The sequence below is a fragment of the Coccinella septempunctata genome, chromosome 2 (genome assembly GCF_907165205.1).
Source record: "Coccinella septempunctata chromosome 2, icCocSept1.1, whole genome shotgun sequence".
Taxonomy (NCBI): Eukaryota; Metazoa; Arthropoda; class Insecta; order Coleoptera; family Coccinellidae; genus Coccinella; species Coccinella septempunctata.
Genome location: NC_058190.1, coordinates 38866965 through 38879262, shown reverse-complemented (window position 1 = coordinate 38879262; position 12298 = coordinate 38866965). Strand labels below are relative to the sequence as shown.

The following is a 12298-nucleotide window of genomic DNA, read 5'->3' as shown; positions in this document are numbered from 1 at the left end:
TCCAGCAGTCCTTGCGTTTTTCTTAATTTACCGGAATTTTGGGTCTCTTTTTAAAAACTTTTTGCGCGTTTTTTTAAAGTTTCTATAAGAGTTTTCATGAAGTGCTTCTGGCCCTTGTTGATCCTCTGGGTCAAAGCCAGGGTATCAAATGATCTGCTGATCCACTTCAAAGGTAGATCTACTTTTCATCTTATATTTTGTAAGGTATAACTACGTTATAGTTAAGAAAAATCTTCTGAATCAAAATATATTCAAAATATTTTTTACAGTTCACTAAACAAGTTCATGAATTCCAACCCATGAATTAAATAATATAATCAGACTTTGTGATGGCAGTGAGTAAATTTCTACCGCTTCTTTGGTTTTCTATTAAAAAAAAATTAAACAATAGAAGTACAATGAAATTTAAATATAGACTTAATCTGATTCCTCATTAAAATTCCATCCTTTGAAAATGAAAATACATACAGAAAAAATCGATGGAACATATATCGTCAAAGATCTGTCTTAAATATCAATAAGTACATAAAAAGTTTACCATATTAGAAGATTTCAAATTCAACAATCTCTCATATCCACATTCTCTTCTTTTTTGAACCGGCTCAGTTCCTTTTCCAATTCCTAACAAGAGAGAAAATATTGTTATAATTGTTGCATTTGTGTGAAAAAATTACATCACAAAATTGAAATTTCTTGTTTTGTGAAATAATCGATAACTTTATTCTAAGGATGAAAAATATTCAATACCACTACTAGATAGCTTCAATATCAATAAAGCTATTTGAGTAATGTTATATAAAGAATTTACAAAAGATTATTTTTTATTCTAATTATTATGAAATAATATTCCAAGTGAAATTATATGAAACTCACCTTAGGTAAATCAGCTCTCAAATGTGTCTTCATATATCGTTGAACAATCTTGCTCAGTTGGTTAAACAAATCTAATAATGACTGCAAGGTATATCCATCAGTTGACGTAACAATAAGATCTAAAACTTTCTCTAATTCTTCTGTAGAACAGTCAATAATTACTCTTTCTTCTGAGTTTTCTCCTGAAACATGTTTCAAATTAAATAAAGTTGAAAATGTTATCTTGATGAAACTCACCTTCAACTGTAGTTGAATCGGCATCAGAAAATATGGGGTCATTTAATATTTCGGACGGAGCTATTAAATCACTGAGCCTTTTTATTGGATACCTGGGAAATAATGATTCATTAATTTTTGAAAGAGTCAAATCGATGAGTTCATACATTACAATACAATAATTATTATGGAACATTTCGATGGACAAGGAAATTAATAATAGAGTTTTAAATATGATGATATGTCATACTCTTTAATATCCTTGCCAGAAATCTTAATTTCTCCTAACAGGGATAAAAATATATAAAAGAAGCTAATTTATGTATATATTTATATAGAGTGAATGAATGGAAGTGAAAAAGTTTAAGGGGTGACTCCTTGTTTAAAGATTTTAATAATTTCGGTTTTTCTTCAAATTTATTCCTTTTTACTCTGAATTCACTGTTTCTTCAAAATCTCATTATTCTCAATTCTACAAATTCATGCATATTTCAAAGGGAAATTGAATTTTCTCAAAAACACAACGCAGATTGATCATATTTATAACGTAGTTTTATTTGTGTAGATATTTTAAATAAGCAAATTCGTGGTGCTTGAAGGTCAGGAATAAAGTTTTCAATCCATACCGTTCTGTGAGTGTTTCACTTATAGGACTATGCTTCTTAATTGGAGTTTCACAAATGCCATTCACTGGAAGTTTTGAAGGTTCTTCTAGGGAAGTGTCATCTGCAACTGCATCTACATTGGGGTTATTTTCCTTTGATTCATCATCTGAAGACTTGGTCTGGGTAAAACAAATAATAAAAAAATAATTAAGTACATTAATGCTAAATAATGATTGGATTGGATGTTTATTTGAGTAATTCGAACAAGCTCACCTTTTCCTCTTCTTCTTCATTATCAGGAGAGAGCTTTTCCTTCTTCATCCTTTTCCTTGGTCTCACATATCCCCTCTGCCAAGAACTAGATTTCCGTTTTTTCGAAGATGAAATTTTTATAGAACTATTAACTGGTTTTTGGTTATTGCTAGGAGTTTCTTCTTCTTGTCCATTTTCTTTGGAATCATCCAAATGATTCATCAAATCCGCGACTGGGAAATCTAAATCCATAATTAATAATAAAATTCTCAAACCATTTCAGTTGAAAAAAAATTTTACTGATGTGTTAGTGGAATCCAAATTCATTGAATAGAGGGTTGATGTAAAGATAAAATAAGTTCAGTAAAAATTACCGCTTTATCTTCAGTATTGTTTGAGTTTGAAAATAAGTCATCAAAGCACTTACCAGGTGTATCCAAATAATCAGGCAGATATTTCACTTTAACTTTCCTCACTTTTCTGGATTTAGCTATATCTTGACACTTATCTTCAAAATCACTATCCATTTCTGTTTTTATTAAAGTATAGGCGTAATCCCTTAAACTACAAGCTCTATGCCGAATTTGCTTATCTACAGATGTCCTAGAAACAAAAGAAATTTATTAATTAAATAGGATAACTGACGTTTGATCTTCTTACTTTGCAGGATTATATTCCAAGGCATTTTTCACAATAAGTTCAATATCCGTCAAAAAATCTTTGGCACATTCGTATTGATGGAGATCAACTTTCATCATCATTGTTTCTAGGTCCATCGGTTGCTTGATTATGGTTGGATAATCTGGCACCTCTTCAATATCTACAGGTTTGGTGAATATATAGAACCTGAAATTAAAATGTTTATCAACACCCATTACAAGTCAGAACGACCACTAATACAACTCTCAAAATAGAGAATAATGCATACTTGTCTCAGAAAGAGACCCAAAAGTTTTATGAAAAGCTAAAGAATATTGGTAATATAAATGAAAAATTATACAGAGTAATTGGCCGCGATGGTCTATTGGACATTTATGGAAAAAATAGTCCATCTCTGTGAATCACCCCATGTATAAGAGAAAAGTCGTAAGAAGTTACTCACATTTTATTATTGGCCAACTTTCGACACATATCTCTCAGAAATATCCTCAACTCTCTAAGGGTGTGTTCTTCTTTGTCATAAAGTTTCTTCAATTCCTCCTCAGAAGGCGGAACTGGAGGTGGGGTCGGTGCTTTTGGCAATGGTGGGGGAGTTTTGGATTTCTGCCTAGAAATTCTAACGGGTTTCATGGAATCCTCCATGATTAGAGGTTTGAAAAATGCTCTTCTTTGATCAGTGGATGGTGTCGATATTTCAAACACTTCATTTCGATACGTGGAAAACAGCCTTTTAACCTTGAAAAAAAAAAAGACATAAATACTACTTCACTTGATGAAAATTAAGTAAAAGTTAACGATTGTGAAGTATAATCAGAACTTACATTGTCAGGAAGCTCGTCAAATGACGTCTCAGCAGTGCATAGAAACAATATTGGCAAGTTGGGTCCTAGCTGTGATATTTCGTCCAATAAAATAGCTTTTGTAGCATCAGACACTAAATCCCAAAATTTATTGATAGATGGTAAATATATCAAACTGGGTAAATTTCGTTTAGCTTCAGTGAAAATCTGGAAAAAAAATAATTATTAGTCAAGATTTCGATTGGCGATGTAATATTCGTCTTCCATATATGAATAAGTTGAAATGTAGCAAAAAATAATTAAGAGAAAATTACCTGTATTGTAACTTCTTCAGGAGATCTGGTTGATTCTCTGTACAAAGTTGCTAAATCAAGTGTGTAACATTGAATATGTTCCATCCTATAAATTAATGCTGGTCCTAAGTGTTGGGTTTGACCATGTTCACTCCCATTACCCACAAGAAGAACCTGAGCAGGTCTGATATTTGAGGATAGTCTTACCCTAAAGAAAAAAACGCATTGAGAACAAATTTTGGGATAGAAAATATTAATTAAGTGTTTCAGAACTCACCTGGATAATTCTTCATGACAACCATGTGGGAATACATTTTCCAGAACATCGAAGATACTTTTAATGTATTTGCCTAATAACGAGTCCAAAATGGGCAGTAACTTTCTACTAATCGATTGATTATTCCGGTGAGCCGCAGGTATGATGGCAGACTTAGCTTTCATAAAATCTAACTTTTTAACCTGTTAAAAATGTAAAAATTAAAAAAATTTCAGACAGTTACACGGACAAAACTCACATCTACTTCCTCTGGTTGAAGTAATAATTTAAATTCAGAATTATAAACTTGAGGGTAAGTCCTCCTAAAACTTTGTATCACAGCCTCTGTACATAACGCTCTCAAATCTGAACCGCAATATCCTACAGCTTCATCCGCCAAATACGAGACCAACTCAGTTTTCGGTGGTTTGAGCCATTCGGACACATGTACCTTAAGAATTTCTTCTCGTTCCTATAAAAATTAAAATATGGGTATATGTTCTCGTTTGAAATTGCCACTCCTACATCCATATGAAACAAAGCTCACCCTTCGTGCCGGCAAAGGAAAATATAATTCTCTGTCGAATCGTCCGGGCCTCCTAAAAGCCGGATCTATGGCGTCCACTCTATTAGTGGCGCCGATGATGATTATTTCCCCTCGATCGTCCAAACCGTCCATGAGGGCCAGAAGGGTGGACACGATACTGGCGTGAATTTGATCGTTTCGAGATGATCTGACCGGTACCAAACCGTCCAGCTCATCGAAAAATATAATGGATGGTTTCATTTCTGCCGCCTGTAAAGAGATTCATTCGATCTTATGACTGGAAATCATTTCCAATATAGTTTCAGAAGAATTAAGAATAGCAAGAGGCTCAACGCAACTCCTCTATACTGGTCTTTTTAAAAATCAAAATATGAATGTATCAAAAGTGAAGCGAAAATCTGCAAAAAAACCAAACTTGAAGGGTGATACATATATCTTTAATCTACGACTGAAAATATTCCAATCTCATCCAGATCAAAAGAAACAATCACTTGTACCTATTGTTCCAGATTTCTACAATTTTCCAGGAATATTTTAATCTTACCTGCTCGAATAAAATTCTCAATTGCTTCTCAGATTCTCCAATCCATTTGCTGAGTAAATCGGCACCTTTCCTCAAGAAAAAAGAAACCTTTCTTGTACCAAAACTGCATTCATTTGCTAATGCTCTAGCAATTAATGTTTTACCGGTTCCTATAAAAAATTTGAAGGACGATAATGACATGAAAAAATAATTTTTTTTTTAATGTAACAGAAATACAATGAAGAAAAATCTTCATATTTGTATAGATGTTGAATAAAATACTAATTTTATAGTACATATACAAGGTGGTGACAAATTCGATGCTCAGCAGTAAGCACTACCATCTTCCAAACTCTTTCGGATAGAAATTCCGCTTCTTGATTAAAAACTCCGCCCTCGCAATTTTTTTTGTCAAAAAAGCCCCACCTTTGAAAACACTCTGTATTTCCGATTTTCTTTGATAAGTACTCTAGAGCAAAAAGAGGCATCAAGAAATTCAAGAATCAAGAACATCATATTCAAGGAAGAGCAAAGGCGGAGATTCATTGTCAAAAAACGAAATTTCTATACAGGGTGTATTTGAAGGTGAGGCTTTTTTTCAACAGAAGGAAGAAATGGTCAAAATGAAGCGTTTCACCAAAAATCACCTATAAAAACTTTCAAAATGACAAAGTTGAAAAAAAATTGTAAAAGCTTACTGAAATAGATCCTAATACCACCCTAGACTGTTTGTTAGCTGAATTATCGCAAAGCAGTGGGAAAGAACTCCTGATTTGACCTTTTGGTTTCATTTAGGATATTGGCTTGTTCGATATTTACGTGGTGAGGAAAATAGAAACTTAGGATTGCCAAATTGTTGTCATTATTTTTTAGTAACTTACACGATTTCATGAAATGGCTCATTTCAACACCAACTGACAGATGAGACTTAGGACACAAGTGTAAAAAATAGAATAATACTTCAAAATCTCACCAATAAAATTCGTCTAAATTATTCACGAATTTTTACACAATGGGCATCAGAATCATCTTGTTCGAACATTCCAACAATCGTCGTAAAAATGGGATGAAATGGGGAAACATCATAGCACTTTTTCAACATAACTAACATAAGCACTTTCAAGAAACTGCCTCGATTTTCTACATTTTTTTTTTCGCCCTAAATTGCACAATGCAACAATTATGATTCTCTCAAAAGTGACCTGATGCATCTAATCCGATGAACTTGGTACTGAACTATTCATTGTCCAGCCATATGTTTATGTTTTGTTTCGTTTTTGCGATGCCGGAGTCACCTTCCACAGTCCCGTATTTGAAATTCAATGAAATTTTGTCGAAATTCTAGGGGTTGTATCTCACCAATCTTGGATATTTTATATAGACAATTTTTAGTTAAACGACTTATTTTGATGAGTTCTACCTTCTGTCAAAAAAAGCCTCACCTTTGAAAACACCCTGTATTGTATAGTTTGAAGGATAATAGTGGTGAGAATAGAATTTATTACCAGTCTGTATAAATGGTGTAGCTCTAAAATGATTCACAAACACAGGAAAACATTATGATACTTACCTGGAGGTCCATAAAATAAAACACCCCTGGGTGGTTTCACGCGGAACTGTTGAAAAACTTCCGGATACATCATTGGTAACAATATCATTTCCTTTAAACATTGGACATGGTTATCTAAGCCTCCGATACTGTTGAAACGAACGGTACCATCAAGAGTTTCGGGTCCAATGGGCAATATATTGCTACCTCCAGCGGTTCCCTTTCTCTTCATTCGCTGCTCATTTTTAGAATGACCTTTTGGCGTTTTACTGAAAAAGAAAGAGAGGGTCTAATTTGCAAAACACCCAGATGTTGATCCAAACGAAAGGAATTTCACTTTGTACTGGAGGAAATCTACATTCAGAGTAAAAAATAGAGAACGTTCCGACATCGAAGGATAGTAGCGATAAACCGGTTTCGCTCTTATTTGAACACATCAGTACCGCACAACTCAACCAGCGATGCGTAGTTGAATCAGTAGCCACATCAAATTACTAAATGCATTGATGCGACACATCGATTAACGCTGTATCGAAGGTAAACCTAATTTATTGTCCCAAATCAGAAAAAGGATAATTGAATCGAATAAAGCGGGTACGTTTTTTGGATTTTGCTTATTTTGGAAGACTTCAAACTTGGGATCTGTAATAGTAGATATTATAATTACCTGTATGTCTTCACACTTCCATCTGATGAATCTGATGATGAGGATGAAGATGATGACCGTCTTGTCCTTTTCAAATGTCGTTTTCGATTTATTTTACGTGAGTTTCCTGATACTGAGAAATCATCTCCTGTGAAATGGAAGAGTGATATGCAAACCGAATATTCAATTTGTTGATTGGGTAATGAATAATTTTGTGACATATATAAATATATAAATATTTTATGAAAAAGTACCCAATGAACACTTAAATTAAAATAATTTCGAACAATTACTCACGAATTTGCTGGGGAGGTGGTTTTGGCGGTCTTTTTCTGAAAGAATATGGCCTATTATCAGCCTGTGAGGGCTGCTTTCTCCTCCTTTGTGGTTTGTCTTCATCTGTTGAATCTGAACTTGAACTGTCAGCTAAAAATGAATAAAACTGCCTTATATTCATTATCAATTGTAGTAATATATTTTGCCTGTCCTTCATCAAATAAGCTGTTAGTTTCAAATCCCAAACAATTCAATAAATACCTTTACGTGTTCTTCTGGAAGTTAATTGAAACTGTTCATTTCTGCTTGATCTTCTGGGTCTAGGCTTATTTGTTTGTGGTAACTTCAATGGTAAATCCGAATCGGTAGAATCTTTATTTGTTCCTTCTTTTTGTTTTTCTGAAAATTTTGACATTTGATGTGAAGAAAAATAAAGTTATTATGTAAATGAAAAAATTGTTTCACTGTTCAGAGCCGGCGCAAAACTCCTAAAGGATAGGATGAAACAATAAAAAGAAGCTAATTTATTGAAAATTTTCAGATCTCATGTACTGCTAAACTTTATTTCTATATTATACTGGAAATTTATATTTTTAGCTTATGGAGATGGCACAATATTATTTTGGAAACCTAAAAGATATAGTAATGAACTTATTCCCTATTATATTCTTGTATCTCTACTTTTATTGATACATTTTTCAGATTTATCAATACAGTATGAAATAATGAAAAATACTATTGCTTAATACTGTAATTTTGAAGAAGATCCTTAGTTTCAATGATTATAATACTTACGTTCTTCATTGTCCCTGCTTTCTTCAGATACTTTCAATATTGGGGATATCTGTTCTCCATTTTTTTTAGTGGGAGGAGTATCTTCATTCTGTTGTTCTTCCTTCACCTGTCAAATGAAAAATTGATTTATAGGCATATTTTAGATTCAATAAATTTGCAGTGATTTTAAAAAAATTGACCTGCCCTATAAATATCGTAGTGAGCAGAAATTCAGATTTTTAGATAAAAATAAAACAAATACATATTTCAAAAACCGTGAACGAAGAAATAACCAGAAATATAAAAACATAATAATCTGCAGAATCATATTCAAATATTACTTTCTTGCTCAAAGACAGAATATGTGATTTATTCACACTAGAACCAAACTTTTTAATCATGATTAATTTCAGTGGTATCTCATACAGTTCAACTTACATGTGTAGCTTGACTTCGTAAACATCTTGCATTCGATACTTCCAATTTGTCCTTATCATTTAAAACTTTTCTGTTTCTCGAATTACTCTCCATCACAGATGAATCGTTATTCTGTTTCTCGTTATTATCAGAATCATCTGAATCATATTCATATTTAGATTCTTTCATGACTCTGCATTTATTGATGCTCGTCTGTCTGGTGGTTCTCATATTTTCCTCCCTGGTATCAATATTCTCAGGAACGTCCCGACTATCTTCTTCAGAATACGTTATGGAATTAAAATTCGGATAGCCTACTTTATGCATTTGGTCATCGGCTAACCAAGACATATTTTGAAACCTTACGGTGCGTTTTCTTTTGGGATATATTCGCCTGCCTGAAAAATGAAATATTTGATGTATGAAGAAAGGAATAAAATATGCCTAATGAATAAAATAAAACTCCCACAAGAATGGGTAATTCTCCTCAAGTTTGGTTAGTATTGTTTATATTTTGAAGCCATTACAGCCAGTCTCATAATCAAATTCAAAGTCCTTTTATTTTATTTTTTTTTAAGTATCTGAAATAAATTTTTCAGGAAAAGGTTGAAATTATGTATTTGAACTGCGAAATTTTGAAGATATCTTATATAAAATACTTCATTTTCGTCTGGAGGAGAATTCTCCATTAGATGAACATATTAGGGTGGGATTTCCCCTGACACCATTTATTTTTATCCTGAAATTTAATTGGGAAAACTCACCTTCATCAGAATTATAAACTATCGGAGTATCAACATAACTTTTCCTACTTATGGGCCTCAACGAAAGCGCACTGCGCCTCTCTATTCTGTTTAAATTCGATGAAAGCCTCTGCAACTTACGGCTCTTTTTTCTACAAATAGGTAATCTGAGGTAATTTAGAAGCAAATTTTGGAGAAACTACCTACCGAAATGAGTACATCTCATCTTCAAAATTGTCGTTGGATGAATCAGAATCCTCCTGCATTTTTCGAGATGGATATAGTCTGCGCTCATTCGGTATACGTCTAGGTTCGATATTCTTACTTTGTCTGTGACGAACTGAAAGGAAAAAGTTTAAAATTTGTTAAAACAATATATGAGTCTAGCTCACCACTATATTTGTTATATGTAAAGCGACTTCTCAGTTCCCTTACTCTTGGCAATACTAGTTTTTTCTGTGATCTCAATCTTTTTTTATCATATTTAAAGGAATTATCCTCCGCATGTGATTCTTCTGATTCACTCTCGCTTATGCTAGAACTACCACCAGCGGCAGTTATAATTTTCCGCTAGAAACAAATTAACATAGATAACAAAGATTTCTTCACAACATATTGGGAAATTATCATTATCAATTAGACAATACATTGTCGTTCAATGCTAATACTTTAAAAATCTGAAGACTGAAATTCAAGCATACCTCCAGCTCTCAACACAGCATATACATATAATATATAGATAGTTCAAATTTTTTTCTATTCTTTAATATTTAAATATGTCTTTACTCCAAATGGCCTGTATTTGTTTTTTTTCTTGAAGCTTTTCCCTTATTTGTGGTACATTGGTTTGCAAAAAGAGATAATAGTCACATTATACCATATTGTCATATCATATTATCCTGATTCTCCTTAGGTACGGAAGTGCCCCTCAGAAGATCTGAAGCTTATACGAGTTTGGAGAAGCAGTGTTGGTAGTATAAATAAATAAATAAGCTTCTTTATTTCTAAAAGTTACATGCTCAAGGAGCATAAGACTGCATGAAATTATGTCTAAAAAAATATCTTTAATTCAATTTGAACCCAGAAATTCTTGTAAGGGGTTCTAAATATAATAATAAAAATAGTTGGTTAATTAGATCTCTAGTGTTTCTTCACTTTCCATTAATGATGTTTGTAAGCCGTAGTAAGTAATATCATGAAATATTTAGGAATGGATGTTTCAACTTCCCTGGGACCTCCTACGACAATTGCTCCAGAATTATTGTTTCCAATAATATTTATTCAAGAAAAATCTTTTATTCATCTACTTTACTTGAAACATATTGGCTCTTGTATGATTATATACTAATATAAACCCCTCTGAATTAATCACTTATGAACTACTGCAAAATTTTTGGGTGGAAAATGTAAGCTGACTCAGTAGTCTGATGAAGAAGTAGATTATATAACAAAAATTGAAATTCTTACAACAGTTAACCGTAAACTGTTACAATGCTACTTGAACAATTTTAGATCACATCAAACTTTCTGAAATGAATTAAAGCTTCAATAATGTCCTTCATTATACTTTGGTGCTTTTATTCAAGGCAATGATAGTTGTGACAAAAAATTACATATAATTTCAATGCATGGTAATGAAGATTTTGGAAGATTTAAAGAAAACAGAAAAAAGAGAATGACCAGGTATTATGAAATGATGTCTGGTATTGATTTCTTGCATGGGTGTCTACAAAAAGCAGATGGTAGAAATGAATACATTATTAATAACATACCCTGGTTATAGGAAGATTTGTTGTTCTGTTTTCCAGAGATCCTCCATTTCTACGAGTATTAACCATGGTACTGATGGTCGCTAAACATGACATTTAACAAGATCATAAATTATTTAGTTTCACAAAATATCCATTTGTTTTTCAAGAACAGAAAGAAGCCAGGCAGTGTGAAAAAGCAATAAATATAACAAGCATAATCAGATACTTCAGGGATATTTTGAAAACAAGTTATAGCACTGTTGAAAAATCTTCTGGCTTAATTGGCCAGGAATTTGTTAACTATAATATTTCATGAACTGAGTGGGTTGAAAAAATAAACGCATTAAATGGAAAACTGAGTTACTGCAGAGCAAAATAGGAGAACTGGAAGGTGTTGAATGAATACAACAAAGCCATTAATTAGTGTACCTTAAGAAACTGGATACAAAATAATATGCTGCACACACAACCTCTTGATTGGAAAATAAAAATATCCTTTTTCTGTTATTCAATTACTCATGTCATAACAATTACAACGGTTAACAAAATTCGTAATCTACTTTGCAATTTTAACCGAAAGCAAAATCTGACTGTTGACCAGAGACAACTGTCTCTGCTGTTGACTTTCTCTATGATGACAGATTGATTTGAAAGCATAGAATTGGATGACAAGAAAAGTCAATTGCTTTTTTTTATTCTTTAGAAATGGTTTTTTCTTTTAACATAAATTATCTCGGAATGTAGTGAAATATTGATTATGCACCCAGAAAATTGTTTAGTTTAAGTAAATATACAATGACGCATTTGAAGAATTTCTTCCTTTAGCTCATGTCTTTTTAGCGTTTATCTCTAACGTATTCTACTTCGCCAGTGGCGTATCCAATATTTTATACGTATTTTGAAGGTCGGTTTGCGGATCGAAGTGGGAAAAAATAGTTGGGATTCATAATAATAATTGTTGAACTCTGAATTTTTACTATTCGATTTTAAAAAAGAAATAAAAAATATTGTGAATATCGTATGAATGCAATCCATTCAAAATTGAAAAATTAATCACAAATAAATGAAGTTGAACAGATAACTTTTTTCAACAATGGAATTCTTTCAAAACAAAACA

At 32.5% G+C, this 12298-nt stretch overlaps 1 protein-coding gene across 3 annotated transcripts; it reads right to left on the bottom strand.

The window, feature by feature from the left end:
* Nucleotides 1-231: 231 nt before the first annotated feature.
* On the bottom strand, nt 232-11773 carry LOC123307650 (ATPase family AAA domain-containing protein 2). 3 transcript variants are annotated; one of them, XM_044890042.1, is made up of 25 exons: nt 11611-11773; nt 11203-11282; nt 9823-10000; nt 9638-9770; nt 9452-9582; nt 8709-9085; nt 8292-8397; nt 7758-7895; nt 7518-7646; nt 7242-7368; nt 6596-6843; nt 5047-5195; nt 4503-4751; nt 4215-4427; nt 3977-4158; nt 3721-3907; nt 3428-3613; nt 3049-3341; nt 2607-2792; nt 2374-2549; nt 1968-2188; nt 1716-1873; nt 1111-1202; nt 874-1055; nt 232-621 (listed from the first exon to the last, which is right to left on the bottom strand). In XM_044890042.1, exons 2-25 carry the CDS (start codon nt 11266-11268, stop codon nt 559-561), a joined length of 4170 nt encoding a protein of 1389 aa, XP_044745977.1. In that variant the 5' UTR covers nt 11269-11282; nt 11611-11773; the 3' UTR covers nt 232-558. The 3 variants fall into 3 exon arrangements, with proteins under 3 accessions (XP_044745977.1, XP_044745978.1, XP_044745979.1); XM_044890043.1 differs by lacking the exon at nt 11203-11282; XM_044890044.1 differs by lacking the exons at nt 9823-10000; nt 11203-11282.
* Between the last annotated feature and the right edge of the window lie 525 nt (nt 11774-12298).